Source organism: Gossypium raimondii, chromosome 7, assembly GCF_025698545.1.
Source record: "Gossypium raimondii isolate GPD5lz chromosome 7, ASM2569854v1, whole genome shotgun sequence".
NCBI classification, from domain to species: Eukaryota; Viridiplantae; Streptophyta; class Magnoliopsida; order Malvales; family Malvaceae; genus Gossypium; species Gossypium raimondii.
The window spans coordinates 1,355,195-1,374,301 of NC_068571.1; the positions used below are offsets into that span (position 1 = coordinate 1,355,195).

Genomic DNA, 19,107 nt, shown 5'->3' on the forward strand with positions numbered 1-19,107 from the left:
ACAGAAATGGAACTTGTAGACGACGAAGATGTGGAGACAATGGTCGCTCTTTACTGTGGGAATGGAAGTGACAAAAATGCATCGATTCACTTATTTGCTGAGTTAGCCAGTATAAAGCAAAATGAAGATGTCAATGCATATGATAAAGAACACGGAGCTCAAGAACCGTGCATGGTGGCTCCAATATCGTACATTGATAGTGAATCGACTATAGGTGGGATCGGTATCGATCTGAATATTACACCCGATATTGATGTAGTTGGTGATGATGGATACGATGGTAGCGATCATTGTGATGAAGAGGTCGATAGTGACAGTGATCCCGATGTGGATGATGTACCTGATGATATTGACGATGAAGATGTGAATAACGATGAAAACATTAACGCTTCTTCGGTCGGGAACCAGATGCGACTTATTTTGATACATAATAATCCTAGGCCACACATGTCGCTCATAGACCCCGACGCAACACATGTAGCTGAGTTCCCGGAGTACCCTAAAATAGTTTCTGCTCACCGGCTGGCCGTAAATTCTGATCATGATGAGTTATTTGTAGGCCAGAGATTCGAAAGTAAAGAAGAGTGCGTACTTGCTATTAAACGGTATAGTATGAACATATCAGTGGATTATAAAGTCGCAGTGTCTAAACCGACAATATATATTGGGGAGTGTTGGAAGGCAGTAGAAGGCTGCAATTGGCAGGTACGAGCTGCATTCATTAAAAATTCGCAGATGTGGGAGATACGAAAAATTGTTGGGCCTTATACATGTACATCAACACGTATGACAGAAGATCATCGAAAACTTGATTCGAAAACTATCTGTACGTGTATCATGCCAATGGTGAAGGACATGTCGACCATGAAAGCTTCGGTACTGATTGTCGAAATGCAAGCACGATTCCAATATCGAGTATCATATCGAAAGGCGTGGATACCTAAACAGATGGCAATGGAGCAATTGTATGGGGATTATGATTCATCATACAACGAGGTACAATGATGGATAGCTGCTATGCGGGAGTACGTACCGGGGACTGTGATTGAGTTATAGACAAGACCTTATTACGGTTCGGACAACCAATTACAGCCGGGAAAAAGAATTTTCCATCGGATGTTCTGGATGTTTGATCCATGTGTGCGGGCATTTCCCTACTGCAAGCCATTTGTGTAGGTGGATGGGACCTGGCTATATGGAAAATATATACAGATCCTACTTCTTGCGGTTGCTCAAGACGGTAATAGAAATGTGCTCCCGATAGCATTTGCCATCGTAGATAAGGAGAACTTGGAATCTTGAAAATTCTTCCTTACTAACCTGCGGAGGTATGTTATTAGCAACGATAATATTTGCATCATCTCCGATAGAGGGAAAGGTTTAATTGCAGCAATTAGGCATTCCGGTGTGCCATGGAGATCTGTTTACTACATACGTCACATTGCGGCTAACTTCCATCGAGATTATAGGAATGCAGACTGGAAGAGACAAGTAGTGGCAATGGTTAAATGATAACCTTATCTTTTCAATATAAGTTGTAATGTTTTATGTTATCGAGTTACTGAAACTTATCTCTTCTTAATACGTATACAGCGTACGAGTTAGAGCCACATATTTTCCGCCAAAGAATGATTCGACTTGAGAGTGACATGGAGGGTCAAACAAACACATCTTTCCGACAATATTGGGTACAATGGAGTAGTGGCAATGGGCCCAAAGTTTTGACAAGGGCTTTCGTTATGGTCAAATGACCACAAACTTAGTGAAGGGGGGTCAACGCTGTGTTGTTGAAAACACGACATCTTCTGATTTCATCTGTCTTCTCGGCTACATTCTACAGGTTGGCTACTTTGATGCCAAGAATGGGTCAGCAACAAGTCAACCAGATGGAGGCGAGACACGTGTTTGTCGAAGATGTCAGGGATGTAATGATTGCAAACCGTTGGATGGCGAGGTCGATAAATGTAGAAATATATTCACGACATCTGAAAGTGTTTCGAGTTACTGAGACCATCGGTCGTCGACCCGGTATACCACCTAGGTCCTATGGAGTTGATCTCTGGAACAGACGGTGCAACTGCAGGAGGTTCGAAACACTTCATTATCCATGTGCGTATTTCGTGGAAGTGTGTGCTAAAGTGAACCTTAATGTTGAACAATTTGTCGATGATGTGTACACGTTCGAGTGCACATTGCATGTCTAGGAAAATGAGTTCCCCGTCCTGCCTGATCTGTCTACGTGGGAGGTGCCACCGACAACTTTCGAGGTTGTCCCAATCAGAGGGCTACGCAGGAATCCAAGAGGTCGTCTGCAGTCATCCAGAATCCATAATGAAATGGACATTAGGGAGAAATCCTACAGTAAGCGTTGTGGATTATGTAAGTTAAGTGGTCATAATTAGAATAAATGCCCTCAGTGAAACTATCATGTTAGACAATCGTCAGGATCGGGTCGGAATTGAGCTTATGCTGTAAAATTGTTATGTGTAATATTGTAATGTTGTAATGTTGTAATGTTGTAATGTTGTTGTAAGACCCCTTAACTTAAATTCAGCTTTAATATAATGCAAAAAAGTATAACAATTATTTATAGGTTTCCAAATTAAGTTATAAAAAGTATAATTCATTTGGAATAATTAAAATTATATCCAAAATGGATCCATTTAACCTTAAATTCAGCTTTAATATAATGCAAAAAGGGAAGTAAATAAGAGTTGTAAGCATACTTAAAATTAGAATAATTAAATTTATACAAAAAGTACAAACTTTGTAATGTACAAAAAAGTGCAAGAAACCCCTAAAATTGATGGTTCGATGGTGTGGTCCTAGGGGTATACCTATGCGGAGGTCGACGTTCACGTTGTGGGTGTTCGCGACGACCAACATCCTCATTAGGCGCAGGTGGGGGTGTGCTAAACATAGAAGAAAAATCATTTGGCTCGATAAGCATCAACGAACTTGAACCGGAAGGAGTGCCATGATACTATGGATACGGCCCGGGAGTGTTGTACTGCGGTGGGTACGATCCAAATATATCAAACTCGTAATGGTATTCGCCCCTTGACAAGCTCAAAAAATAGTCATTACCTGCCAAATCTGAATGATAACAATGTGAATCCCCATGTGAATGTGATTGCTCGGGATCTGGCTCGGGCTTCGGCTCAGGCTCTGATTCGGGATCAAGCTTCGGATCAGGATCTGCCTCAGGCTCCACCTCTATATCAGCCACTGGCTCGTATGCCCCAGGTCGCTGCATGTGCGGGGGGGCCACATTCGACTGCCCTCCAAGTAGATATGGCTTTCCGCAACTAGAATACCATTGTATGTACTCTAATGATAGTTACAAATTAGAAGCCATAACCATCTGAGGTATTCGAGCCATCTGATTGTTCCACAGCGTAACAAATCTCCGGTGCTTAACCCCCCAATTCAACTGCAATTTTCCTATCTTGTTGATGCCGTGAACCACCCCCACATCGCATGGCAGATCCAGGATATATTGGACGCAACCAAACTGTCGTAGCACTCGATCCCCATGGTACCACTCGACTACATTGAAATTTATAATTGGTACGTTAGTACACCACATATGCGAATGAACGTAGGCAGACGAGGGTATCATAGCTGTAATTTCCGGTCTACAATATGGCATCCAAATAAACTGCATGATTAATAACATGGTTATAATTTAACACGGTGTGAGTAAGATATAGAAAGTAACATGTCACGAATATTAGAATAGCTTACCCCTTCCCCGGCATATTGTTCGATCATCAGTCGGTATATCGGGACAGTGTACGACCTCCTGATACCCGGATAAATACTCTATCTACAAAAACAAATATAGTATGGTTGGTAACATCAGTCAATATAGTATCAATTGAAATTAATGACAAGTTATATTTTATCACCTGTTAACTAGTGGATAAACATATGGTTGGTGAGTAACCGATGTCAAAAGTGGCATCCGATAAAGTGCCCAGGACTGCAACAATGTAAGGCATCTGCCCATGTCTACGACAGCAGGCTTTGTCGTCCGACAAAGCTCCCGATACAACACTGTCAGAACTGCGGAGCCCTAGATATACGAGCGAACATTGGTTAAATCAGCTAATAGAGGTAAGTGCATGATGTGAACCTTGTTGTTGTTTGAATCGGGCATCAGTACTCCCCCTATAATATGCATGATGTACGCTCGAGCAGCACATCAACTCTCCTTCAGTGGCATTAGCTAATAAGTGTCCAAATTTGCCTTTCAGCCATGTAAATTTTAAGCCCATAAAATTTGACTCATCACCATTTGGCGAGTCTTCTAGTAGGCTATAACATAGTGCAGCCGGCTCAGCAAATGCACTTACTCCCGTTACGGGAATCCCGTCGATTGGGAGCCCAAGCTACAGTGCAACATCCTCTAAGGTCACTGTGCACTTCCCACACGGAAAATGAAAAGTGTGGGTCTCCGGGCGCCATCGCTCCACTAGTGCAGATATTAAATAGTACCGCAAGTCGAACGTCCGGATCAATGCTGCTGACTCGAATTCAGCTTGCTCCAAGTAGGGCATCAATCGTTCATCCGGGAGATATCCTATACCATTCACCCAGCCTCTTAATACGTAGTACGAGCCCTGATAGTGTTAAATTACAGAAAAAAATATTAGGATAACATGATTTATTTCTATATATTAGGTATATCCTTTTTTAATAGAACCCGTGATTAAAACATAATAATATATTACCATATTATTAGCCGCATCAGATATGTGAGGATCGTCGTTAATCAATCGAGCCATTGCGATGCCTGCAACTTCAAAACAAATTTAGTAAAAAACCCTTATTTTGGCTCTTTATTCGTATTTTCTTTTTTCCCAGATTTTATTACTTTCAAAAAATATGATATTTTCGTATTTTATTATTTTATATTATTTTACTACATTATGTTTGAAATGTATACATTTAGTGTGTTTTTTTAAATAAATTTAGTAAAAACCCTTATTTCGGCTCTTTGTTCGTATTTTTCTTTTTTCCCTATTTTTATTACTTTTAAAAATCGTATTTTATTATTTTATATTATTTTACTATATTATGTTTGAAATGTATACATTTAGTGTGTGTTTTAAATAAATTTTGTAAAAATCCTTATTTTTGCCCTTTCTTCGTATTTTTTCCGAATTTTATTACTTTCAAAAAATTTCTATTTTCGTATTTTATTATTTTATATTATTTTACTACATTATGTTTGAAATGTATACATTTATTGTTGTAATAGGCCAATTTAGTCCGAGCTCACAAAAAAACCCAAAATAATAAAATAAAGTCCAGGTCCAGTCCAAAATTATATCATTTGGCCCGATCGGAATGGCCCATTACTTGAAAAGGTTGAAGGTCCATCTACAAGCTTGACGTATATGGAAATATAATCTTCAAGGATATACAATCTTAGATATGATATGCAATCTTAGAAGATATGATTTTGTAATATTAGAGATTTAATTTGTAGATACCATTTAATCTTAGCCGTTGATGTAATTGATCTATACCGTTGGATTTGGGGAGGCTCAACTATAAATAGAGGCCTCTCCCTTCATTGTAAAACACTTGAGTTGGGAGTAATAATAATTCTTAAGAGTATTCACTCAAATTTCTGTTTCTGTTGCGTTCTTATTTTCTGTGGCTTGTTCTTATTTTGTTGGTTTGTGTATAATTTATTTATTGATTTGTATATTGTTGATTTCAAATCTCTTTTTCCCTTATTATTCATTTTCAAATTCATTATTTTTAAATTTGTTTATATTTTATTTTGCCTTATATTTTTTTATTTTAAATTCATTGGTCTTTGATTATTGATGCTATTTAATCCTTTATTTGTTATTTTAGTTTTTTTATTATTAAATTAATTATTTTTATTAATACTATTATGTGCCATCATTAATCTTGTATCATTATAATTTACTTTTTATGCCTTTAAATTTCAAATTTTGTTATATATATGCATGTATACATACATACGTTTTATAATATATACATATCGTACACATTTTTAATTTTTATAAATATATATATACACATACTTTTATATATTTTCTATGTTTCATAATTTTATATACATACTTCTATTTTTTTACATATTAAAATATGTATATTTATATATATTTTTATTTTTATAATTCACATACATATATATTTTTCTTATATGTACATATATATATTTCTATATTTTATAATTTTATCTATTTTCTTTGTTATTATTATTGCTTTACTTGATGTTTGTTTATTTATTTATTCACATGACCATTATTATCATTATTATATTCTTTAAATGCTTCGGTTTTATTTGTTTATTTACTTGATATTGTGTATACATATGATTGATTTGTTTTTTTATTTATCTTTTCATTATTATTATTATTATTATTATTATTATTATTATTATTATTATTATTATTATTATTATTATTATTGTTCTTGATCATGCTATTTATATTTACATTATCACAATTCTTACTCCATTATATAATTTTTACCCAAATTCGTATAAAGAGAAAATTTTGAAAAATAAAGGCAATACTCGAAATTTGGAATCTTCGAGAGGATTGAGCCCTAACGTATTGGGTTCTAACTCTTTCGTTGAATCTGAATAATCGAGAATGCTCTTTAATCAAAACATAAATAAAAAACTCATTATCGAGAATTCAATACGTTGTGTCCTAATGCATTGGATATGACATGTTGTTTTCTCGAGATGATGATTTTTTTTCTAAAAATAATGAAGGTAATATTCAATGTTTAGAATTTTGAGAAATTGTGCCCTAACGTATTGGGCTACGATTTCTTCATCTGACTTAAACAATTGAATATCCTTTTAAATTTTATTGCACGAGTTTTTTTGGACAAGCTCGTTTTTGAGGAAGTGAAATATCATGCCCTAACTCATTGGGTGTGACATTTTCTCTTTTCAAAATGAGAGGGTCTTATCGAGTAACTTGTTTTATATAAGTTTTTAAAAAAAAACAAAAGATCGTATTTTAAATCTCTTCAAAGTTTTCAATTTTCGACATTAAGACATTAATTAATTAACTAGGTACCAATTTTTGGGCGTTACGAGGGTGCTAATCTTTCCTCGTACGTAACCAACTCCCAAACCCGTTTTTCTGAATTTCGTGGACCAAAATCGTTGTTTTAATAAAGTCAAATAGCTTATTAAAAATAATCACTTTTTGAGGTGACCCGATCACACCTAAATAAAAAGGATCGGTAGCGACTCCTATTTTCATTTTTTTTTTAAAATCCAAGTCGACCCCGTTTTTCAAAATAAAAATGGTTTCGACAATTGTGTTTTTTTAAATAAATTTAGTAAAAAACCCTTATTTTGACCCTTTCTTCGTATTTTTCTTTTTTTGCAGATTTTATTACTTTCAAAAAATATACTATTTTCAGTATTTTATTTCTTCATAAACATATTTTTCAGTATTTTATTTTTAATGCTATTTTTGTAAAAAAACTCATTACAACATGCTAAATAAATTCATAAAAATATATCTAATCAACATAGAATGTACATAACATTAGTTTTTTACATGCTAAATAAATTTCATAAAAATTTTATACTAAATAAAATAATAAAACATATAATATACATAACATGAGTTTTTACACAAATTATATAAAAAATTAAAATAATACCAAAAAATTACCTTCCTTTTTTTTTCTTTCTTTTTCCTTCCCTCCCTCTTCTTCTTCTCCTTCTCTTTCTCTTTTTCCTGCGCCTCCTTCCTTCTTCTTCTTCTTCTTCTTCTTCTTTCCTTTTCTTTCGTTTTTCTTTGTTCTCTTTTTTCCTTCTCCTTCTGCCAAATGGGGAGACTATTATAAGGGCTGGTGCCGCCTGTGGCAGTGGCACCTTTGGTGCTGCCTTTGCCACTGGCACCACTGATGCCGCCTGTGGCAGGCCCTCCACCAAGGTCCTGTCACCTCACCTATTTATTTTTTTTAACTGTTATGTTTTTTTATATCATTTTTGTAAATAAAAAAATAATACTATTTTGATATTTTTTTAATTTTTGGGTATTATTTTGATAAAAAACCCAAAATAAAACAAAGAACAATCACATCACAGATACATCTTGTAATCTATAGGAAATCTCCCATTAAAAGACACGTTCGTGGGGGAAAGTGATTGTGAATTATGAACCACATAAACATAAGGACAAAGACTCTGCCATGCTCATGGGTCTATTTTATTTCCTGAAAAGAGACCCAAAAAGTTAAATTTTAAAGATTAAACCAGCCAAGCCACATTAAATACGTGTATAATAAATGAATTCTATTACTAGAAATCAAATATTTAAAATAATACACAATAATATATAAAAATTAAAACCTAAAGTTTAATAATAAAATAAAAATTAGTTTTAATTACGAGTAAAAGATAAATAGCTAAATACATCATAATTAAAATATTTAAAATATTTTAATTGTTTATATGATATTATCATTTATTTTATTGGTATCGAGTTAACCTATGACATTAATTCAATCAACGACATAATCAATATATATATACAATGTGGATGAAACAATTTGTGTAATAAGATTGAAATGTATAAAATATCAAAATAAAACTTTATTTAAAGTAATAAAAATATTTTATAGATATAGGTGGCATATGTTCAAATATATATTTTTTTAAATAGTAAGAAAAAGAAAAAAGTACCCTCGTAATAATATGATTTATTTAAAATATAAAAAGTTATTTTCGTAATTTTGTTGATGAATTGATATCAAATCGATCGTACACCATTTCAATTATACATTTAAATAATAGTATTATTCTATCAACAAATAGATAAAATAAGTGAAAGTGGATTTCTTCCACCAAGCATTTGGAATAACAATATCGAATCTTAGAGCGGCATTATTAAAAGAGTTTTATTTGAATACCACTCTCGATCCAAATAAAACTATACTCAAACCGTAAATAATTATAAAAAATAATATTATTCTAATAGAACAATGTCAGTTCATTAATCATTAACACCATTATTTCTTTATTATTTGTCTTCCCATAATAATTATTTTTTATCACCAAAGAATAGTTATTCCATGCAAACTTAAATAACAAAATAAAATTAATTTTCAGATTAGTCCTTTAAAACTTGACTAAAAATATAAAAATAAAATATTTGAAATATTTTAATATAATTTAATATAAAACTAAAAAATATTTTAATATAAAAATAATTATATTAAAATGTTATTAAATTAAATATTTTTGTTTTTATTAAATTAAATATAATAATTAGTATATTAAAATATAATTCAAATCAAGCTATTCAATTCAAGTGAATCATACGTGCGGTAAGAGTCCTATAAAACCTGCTCGGGAATTTTCAAGTAACTGGCAGAAACCACAGGTTGAAAAAGCCATAGAAAGAGTAAGAGGAAAGCCAAATGGATACAAATTCATCAAAATTTTCAATCCATCATGTAGTTCTTTTTCCATTCATGTCAAAAGGTCACATCATACCAATTCTCAACCTAGCTCGCCTCCTGCTCCGCCGTGGCATGGCGGTGACAATGTTCACCACCACCGGAAACCGACCCTTTATTTCCGAGTCTCTTGCCGACACATCCGTCTGTATCATTGACATCCCTTTCCCTCAAAACGCCCCTGAAATCCCACCTGGTGTTGAGAGCACTGATTTATTACCTTCAATGTCGCTATTTTTTTCATTTTGTAAAGCCACAAAGCAGATGCAACCCATGGTCGAAGAAAAGCTCCAGGGTCTGGTTCAGGTTCAACCAGTTAGCTTCATGGTGTCAGATGGGTTCCTATGGTGGACCCTTGAGTCTGCAACAAAGTTTGGGTTACCAAGGTTGGTGTTTAGTGGCATGAACCAATTTATTTCATGCGTGTCCAGAGCTGTTTTTGAGGACAGGCTTTTGGATGGGGCTGAGTCAGATGATGAGTTAATCACAGTGACTCGGTTTCCATGGATTAAGGTTACAAGAAACGACTTCAATACAGTGATGCCTAATCCAAATGGTCCTACAATGGAGGTTTTCATTGATCAAGTGAAATCAATGTCAAACAGTTTGGGGTTTATTGTTAACAGCTTTTACGAGTTGGAAAAAGTTTATATTGATAATTGGAACAGTGAGAAAATACCCAAGGTTTGGTGTGTTGGACCATTGTGCTTAGCTGAACCCGAACTTGAACCTCAAAAGAAACCCTTTTGGATTCAATGGCTAGATCAAAAGCTAGCTCAAGGGTGCTCCGTTTTATACGTAGCATTCGGCTCTCAAGCCGAGGTCTCATCGGAACAACTTCAACAAATAGCGATGGGATTGCAAGAATCAAAAGCAAACTTCTTGTGGGTGTTAAGGAAAAAAGAATCTGAATCAATATTGGATGAAGGGTTTGAAGAAAAGGTTAAAGGGAGAGGCATTGTGGTGAAACAATGGGTGGATCAAAGGCAAATACTGAAATATCAATGTATTGAAGGGTTTTTGAGTCACTGTGGGTGGAATTCAGCGTTGGAAAGCATATGTTATGGGGTCCCGATCCTTGCATGGCCGATGATAGCTGAGCAGGCACTGAATGCGAGAATGGTGGTGGAAGAAATCAAGGTAGGGTTAAGAGTTGACTCGACATGCAATGGGATGAAACCTGGGTTTGTGAAATGGGATGGGTTGATGAAGATGGTGAAGGAGTTAATGGAAGGAGAGATGGGGAAACAAGTGAGGAAAAGAGTAAAAGAAGTTGCAGAGTTGGCTAAGATGGCTATGGCAGACGGTGATGGATCGTCTTGGCAGACGTTAGATACGCTTATTAATGAACTATGCAACAAGAAGCAAGACGTCCGCCTTTAAAATTGTGTTCAATTCCACATCACACGTGAGAGTCGTGTACTTCTTTCTTTTTTGTGCGGGTGTGGTCCTAATTTCAATAAATGAAGATCAGTGTTTCTATGGCAAAACTTTCACTTAAAAAAGTTGTACTATTTATAATGTTATAAAAAGAATTATCTAACCTTCCGAAGAGTATTTATTTCCAAAGTATAAACTTTTAGAGGTTAACTGAAAATTAGTGAAAGTGTAACATTAGCGTGGCTTTGCTGCTTTAAGCATTAAAATCTAATATTTTACATAAGACATCCTTTTATTGAATTTCTAGTACATTATTGTTTTCAACTCCAGCAGATAAAATAAATGGTATAAATTATTAATATATGTCAATTTTTTTAATTGGCTAAATAGGTCGTTTTTTCAAGATTTAGGGAAACAAATCGATTTTGTAGAGAGTGTGTGAAAGTGTGTCGCTCTCTTTTCTCGACCATCGTTTTCAAGGTTTTTCTAGGCTTAGGGTTTTTTATTTAGGAATTAGGGTTTAGGGTTTTGAGAGTAAAACCGTGAAAGTTTATAGATAGATTTAAGAGGGCAGGGATGTGATAATGCATCTTAGAACACATATATTTCATATGTTATGTCGGGATAGGACTATTACCTCAGAAACCCATCTTATAAAAGCCAGGTTTTGGGGTGACAATGTTTGATACGATCACGGGTCGAAATCTAAGTGGTGGTCCCAGTCGGCGGTTGTGAAGCGATCTTAGGTTCGAGTATAACTAGAGGTCAATTGACGGTCGTAATGCAGTCACGAATTCAAGCTTTTTGGATACCCACAAATGATGCCTTATATATACCATATATAATATTGATGCCATAATCATAGGGAAAAACGAAGGGCTTTCCAGTTTAATCAACATAATATTTTTCTCTTTTTCCAAGCAGTTGATATCTTTAGCCTTTCATTCTTATCCGAAGGCTGACACCGAGGTGGACACAAGAGTAGGGGTGAGCATTCGATCGAATCGAATCGAATCGAAAATTTTCGAGTTAATCGAGTTTTCGAATCTCATTTTATCATCCTAACTTTATTTGAAGTTTTCTCGAATCGAGTCGAGTGAGATGGAATTCGAATCGAATCGAGTCGAATATATTTGTTCGAGTTAAATTTTAAAAAATAATTTTGGGTCCTTGTAACCATTGTCACCCATCGTAATAAAATTTGTCCACCTTAATCAAATTTTTTATTAACTTTCATCACTTCATAATTTATTTATTAATTTTTTATATATTGGTTAGCTTCTTTGCTTGCTTAGTTGTTTCAATTATCTTCAGATTCTTGTCACTATGTATTTTAGAATTAAAAAATATATTAAATGTAAAAATATGATTTTTTTAATAAAAGTTATTTTAAAACAAAATGTGAAATTGATACCAATATAAAATTTTAACACGAATATTTTATGGCATAATTAATAATTCAATTTTAATATAAATATTCAATATGACTAAACAGTTCAATAATATAAATAATATAAAATATGAAATTTAATTTAATAATATAAATAGTAGATATAAATAAAATTATTACTATTTATGTTTAGTGATTTTTTGGATAATTTTGATTTTTATTTGAGAGTAAAGGGTGAGAAGTAAAAGTTTAGAGGAAAAATAAAAAGTTTTGGGGAATAAAAGTTTGAGGAAAGTAAATAGGGGAGTAAAATTTTGGAGGAAAATATTAAAAAAATTGGAGGGAGGGTTTGGGATAGATGGGAGGTGGGATGGGAAGGGAATAAAAGTTTTAGGGGAAAAGTGGGAGAGAGTAAAAATTTTGGGGGAAAATAAAAGGTTTTGAGGGTTTTTGGGAGTAAAATTTCGAGAAAAAATAAATGGGAGAGTAAAATTTTGGTGGGAAATAGATTTTGGGTAGATTGAGGGGTTGGGAGGGGAGGGGAGGAGAGAAAAAGTTTTGGGGGGAAAGTGGGAATGAGTAAAAGTTTTGAGAGAAAAGTAAAAAGTTTGGGAGTTTGGGGTAAAAATGTAAAATATTATAGTTTGATATTCGAATTATTCGAATTATTCGAGTTATTCGAATTCGAAAACTCAACTCGATTCGAACTCGAAATTCGAAAAAAAATATTCGAGTTGATTCGAATAACTCGATTAACTCGAATAACTCGATTCGTTTAACTCGAAATTCAATTTTTTTTTATTTTTTTGAGTCAAATCGAGTTTTGCTCACCCCTACACAAGAGTGCTCTCAATCAAAGAGCAGATGTTCCAATTAAGGGCCAGTTCTTCAGTGATTTTGAAAAATACTTTTGAAAAGTGATGCGGAAAAGTACTTTAGAGAAGTGCTTTTGAAAAATTTGAATGTTTGGTATTGCTGTCAAAAAGTGCTTTTGAGAAATAAAATGTTCATTTTAGACATGATATTATAAAGTTACAAATATGTATTTAAATAATGTTCAAATTAGTTAATATTATGATATTTTAGCAAATTTATAAAAAATAATTTATTATAACTTATTGTTAATATTTTAATATATAATATTAATTTTACATATTTCTAAGTAATTAATATTAATTATTTATTAAATTTAATTAGAATATATAAACTATATTTAAATATTTAAATATAATGATTAAATATTTGTAATTAGATATTGACACAATTGTATTATTTTAAAAATTATTTTTATTTTTAATTAATGTTTTTAACACATTTGTATTATTTTATTTTAAAATGTATTTGAATATATAACTCATATTAGATATTAGCATAACATAGAAAATATAAACCTAACAAATTAAAATATTACATATATTTAGATTAAAGTTTAAAAAGGGATAATATTTATATACCAAATATAAATACTAAAAATTTTGGAAGAAGACAAAGGTTAAAAATGTAAATAGAAGTCAAAAGCACTTTTGGCAGATGGAGAAGTTAAAATTTTTAACTTCTCCATGTACCAAAAAGTGTTTTTTTTAAGTTGAAAATTTTTCTGAAATGATGTCTGTACTTTATTACTTTTCAGGGAAAAGCACTTTTATATGCAAAAGCTTATCTGAAAAGCAATAAAGAACACAACCCAAGTAGAGGTCAAACTTGGGCCAGTGTGGCAACAGTTGTAGTTATTAATGAATTGTTTAATAATGACAACTGTTGTCGACTCGGAAGAAGCATCACTTTTACTCCACTGCCACAGTCGTTGCCCGCTTGAGAGTCCTTCTGCGTCTACGGCAGTGTCAGCCTTCGAATAAAAAAGAAGGTTAAAGATATCAATTGTGTGGAAATAGAGAAAAAAATTACGCCGGTTATAGCGGGAATCCCCACAATTTTTTCCTATGATTATGCCCTCAAACTTCTGTATGATATTTATAAGGCAATATCTCTGGGTATCCAAAAAGTTTGAGCTCGTTCCTGATCTGCCATAATTTTTTATGGCAAATTAAGGTCTTTTCGACACTTAACGAGCTTTTTTATAGCGTTTTTATGTGTTTTTATTCACCATTTTTAGTTTTTACCGCTTTGTGTTTAATTTATGCAAAATAATCATTTTTACGCAATTTTGAGTTATGTTATGACCTAATGGGCCACTCTAGGTCTAGGGATGATCTAACGACTCTATCTAGTGAGTAGAGCACTATTTTCGAGCTTAAGAGTTAAGAGGCGACTACAGCATTGCGACACTAGGAAGTGGTGTCGTGACACTGAACCTCAAAACCAAAATACCAAAAAAAAATGAAGGTAGTGTCGCGACATCGAGTGACAAATAGGAAATTTTAATTAAGGTTATTTTAGTCCACACAATGTATTTTAATCAGAATTTTGGGTTGCTTAGTAACCCTGATTAGGTTTGAGCATAAACTCTATAAATAGGCATATTAAGTCTCATTTGAGGAGACTTGTCCAAGTAAGTCGTTTTAGTATTTTAGGTTTTTAGTTTAGTTTTATTTTCTTTTCAATTTAGTCCTTTATATACTTTTGTTCTTATTTTAACTTGGATTCGATTTTGATCTAAGGCTTTAATATATTAGTTTTTCATTATTTCGTTGTTGATTCCAATTGCAAGCAAGGTGATCTTCGCAATTGTTAAAGGAGATTTCGCTTTTAAGCTTCAATCAATATCGAAAATGGATTTCTTTCTATACTCATTACTTTTATTTAATTTGTTGTTTTGCATGTTAAATATGAGTTTAGGAATTATTGTATTTTGATTCATGAGTAGCTAATTTCTTTAAGGAGTTTAACGAACGGATGTGTGAATAATTAACAAATGAATGAGGGTTGAAATTTGGGTTGGTTGGTTTAAATTATGTACATTTAAACCCTAGAGAGTGACACCCGTAGGAAGTAATTTAGGATAAACGAGATCGAGGAATAAGTTTACCAAGTACCTCATAATTTATCTCGATCAAGAAAGTGAGGTCGAGTGGCAAGCATGTATTGATCGATTAGTTAATTAGTTAGAGGTCGAGAGGTAATAACTAGTTAATTAATAGCTAACTCGATAAAAACTGAGTTTTGAAGTAAATTAAGATCACTGAAGTGAATTAGGATCACTAAAGTGAGTTAAGTTCCTGCCTATTTTATTAGGTTATTTGCGATTGTTTAATTATTTGATTTTTAGTTTAATTAATTTTTAGGTTGATTATATTAATTGATGTTTATTTTATTTTTCGTAATATAATTTTAAATAGGTACTATTTCAACTTATTAGCGTAGATAATTAATTTTAGTTTAATTCAATCTCCTTTGCATACAATCCTCGGAATACTTTCTGTAGTGTTTCGTTGTAACGTTCTTTTATACTACAATTTGACCCGTATACTTGCGGATATTGTTGTTTCATTAATTATCTATTTTGCTACAGTATTTCTAGTCTAGACGTTCGCATGTCTGGTGGTGGTCAGTGCCTGTATAACAACTATCAACTGGCTCTCCCGTTATACTTTGATCCATGACCTCATATTGATTGTCGACCAAGACCTTTATGTAGACTTCCACCCATGATCGTATAAAGAAAAAACACCCTGGAACTCGACTTCTACAGGATAAGTTTTTAAGGCAATAGTTTCATCTCGACAAGACATATGAAATATGTGTATCTCATATAGATATTGCATCATCGATGACTCAAGAATACATCAAACAGGAAATTTTGTTGTCGACAGAATTTTTTAACACTAAAGCGGGAAAGAAAACCAAGAGGGATAAATATTATAAAGTGGAAGGATGATGACTGAAAGAGATGATGGATTTAAAGATGGAATATCTTAGGAGTTCCCCCCCTTTTATAGGCACGGGGGATGGGTGAGACTGAAAAGATAAAAAAAAGCTCGTGGTTAAAAAAGCGTCACAGAAGAGTGGTTTTCATCGAAAATCTAAAAGATGAACCTCAAATCTTACCCAGGGTTCTCGAGATCAAGGCACTTTTGTCAAACTTTGAGTGGTGGTGGATAGAAAACGCGTCCAGCTGGGCGAGCTTTCTTGTTGACTCGGCAGGAAAGCATGCCTAGTTGGACGTGCTTTCTTTGTAGTTAATGGAAAGCGCGCAGGAAAGCGCATCCAACTAGGTGCGCTTTCCTGCCATGTCAGCAGGAAAGTTCACCTAACTGAACGTGCTTTCTATCTACTACCACTCAAACCTTGCCAAAGTGCTCTGCCCCTAAGAATCACGGGTACATTTTCAAGCACTTTTTCAAGCACACTGAAGACCCTTTAAAGCATGCGTCTGTTGAAATTGATTCTATTTAAATGCATTTTCGAGCACAGAAAGCCTTTCATTATTATTATTCGATGAAAATGCATCTTCTGAAACGAGTTTTGAAGCACGTCTTGCCTCTCTTATCGTTCTTTTTTTGCTATTAAACTACTAAAGTATTGAATTCTTAGACACACAGCAAATTTGTTCTTTTTTGAATAGTTGCACTGCGAGTGTCATCTGTATTTCTTTGGATAACCATTTGAAGATTTTTTTATTCTAAATATTTTTTTAATTTTAAATTTAAACGAGGTGCCGAGTGAAATCTGTAATTTACTATGACGATCAATTTTGTAATACGGACATTGGGGTCGTATTTGCAAGAGCCCATTCTGTGGAATTGGCTTTCAACCGTACCATTCAATTGCGTAGGGACTAAAATCAGAAGGAAAGTTGAGGGTTCAAGCTGGGGAAGAATTTTGAGCTTGCAATATAGATATCTAGCATTAGTGAACCCCTTTAAGTATGAGTTATTTGATGTGAAAGACGAGCTCAAGCTAGAGGCGGTCATATCATCACATTACTCAAGTGGAAATGCTATAATTGATTTATATGTTGAGTTTGCCAAGGTTGATGGAGTTGGCCCATTTTCAACCATTTTTGCGACTAATGCAGGAATTGAAGTAGAAGAATAAAGTCCTGCAACACGGTTGTGTAGTGGGTTCACTGCTTTGTTACAAAGATACCATTATGATGTCCTCGAAGCATCAATGGGAAGACATTCTTCGATTTCAAGCACCGATTTCAACTTCGGCGGCCATTATCAGTCAATGTATAAGCTTAACCTGAACCTCGACACCCGGGCACCATATTCTTTGATGGTTCGATGTCCTGAGTGGAATCACTTGTATCAAGGGGCCATCAACCTACACCAGTTGACAATCCAGTACAGATGTTGACTGTAACATGGGGTATAGAAGAACTGATGACATACTCCCTACGATCAGGTTCAGTGATGGTACATCAAACCCTTTGGTTAAAGATGAATATAAAGATGCAGTTGAGGAAAAAGATGCAGGTGCGTACAAAGGGGCAATGGATGTTGTTGACGAATCAAAATCAAAATGCAGGTGCGTACAAAGGGGCAGTCAAGTCGGATGGCTTAGAAGTAGCATTCTTTTATGAACCAAAGTAGGTTCCAACTCAGCCAAAAACTTGCGATTCTGATGATGACGGTTCAGACAATGCTTCAGATCTAGATTCGTAATTTAGGGCATACAAACCTCCGCCCAACATGACCAACATCGATCTTTCTGCTGAGGGTGGTTTAGAGTTTTCGCTATTGGATCTGGTGCCCTAAATGTAGTATTTTCGTCTAAGTACACTTGTTATTTTTCGAATAAATTAGTTAATAAAATTATTCATGAATTACAATAATAATTTGTATATTGCCCTCACATATTTTTTGCATGCAAAGAAAAATAGAAGAAAATATTGCTCATTGGTTATCTAAATGTTTAAATAATTCTAAGCATTATTACGTGGTCAGATCGTAGTACAGAAAGATGACTTGTATTAGTAGACAACCTAAGCATTTCCTTAGTCTAATCAGATATGAGCAAACTAATTCAAAGACTGATATGTCTTTTATCAAGTCTAATTGGGGAGATGCCTTATCATGGGCATCAGAGCAGATGACTCCTAGAAGATAGAGACATGGATGTGGTTGACTGGACTGACAGTACATCGGATAAAACCTAGGTAGAATATATCTTGGACCCGTTTATGGATTTATTCACTTGTGACATTCACAGTGTGGCATACCTAAATCTTGAGTGGATGACAAATTATGTATGTGTGAATCATACACTTTGGTGCAAGTAAAAGTCTAAGTTCAAATAGATAAGAAACCGAAAGTTAGTGCGTTTGGTGTACGACTTCTGTAGTATGTAGCGTCATTCAAAATAGTGGAATTCATAGTCTAAAAAATGGGTAAATGATATCCTCTCATTGGAACTACATGGTTGATGAAAAGTAAATGCGGCTATGGGTTGCCCATCTTTGTGATGGATGACTTGATCACTATGATAGTGATTGACTTTTCATAAAGGAATATATAATGGTTACTATGAGATAGAATAAGATCATATTGAGAGAACATATATTATCCCAAATAGATCAATGATATCTTATGAGGGTAACACACTTTTGACAAGGTCATTGGACAACCACTGGGTAGTTGCTTTTGTAATGGTACGTCGTTAAGGAGAGTTCAATCACAATACTATAGTGGAATAAATTTGTGACTAAATGAGTTTATAATTAATTGGAAAAAAATTGAAACTTAATTGCAAATCATTTGAGCCTCAACTACATATGTCCAATCGATCCCTCCACTAGCTCACTGAAACCATAAATTAATTGCGTGTTTGAATAGAAATGAACGGAATGAATAGAAAAAGAGACATGGGAAACATTCGGGAATGATTGTGGTTTTCTCTAAAATGGAGAAATGGAATCATTTGGAAATGAATGTTGGTTTCCAAAAATGGAA

At 33.8% G+C, this 19,107-nt stretch overlaps 1 protein-coding gene across 1 annotated transcript; it reads left to right on the forward strand.

The window, feature by feature from the left end:
- Window positions 1–9,375: 9,375 nt before the first annotated feature.
- On the forward strand, window positions 9,376–11,026 carry LOC105769088 (UDP-glycosyltransferase 90A1). The gene has a single exon (XM_012589507.2). It carries the CDS (start codon window positions 9,445–9,447, stop codon window positions 10,864–10,866), a length of 1,422 nt encoding a protein of 473 aa, XP_012444961.1. The 5' UTR covers window positions 9,376–9,444; the 3' UTR covers window positions 10,867–11,026.
- The last annotated feature ends 8,081 nt before the right edge of the window (window positions 11,027–19,107 follow it).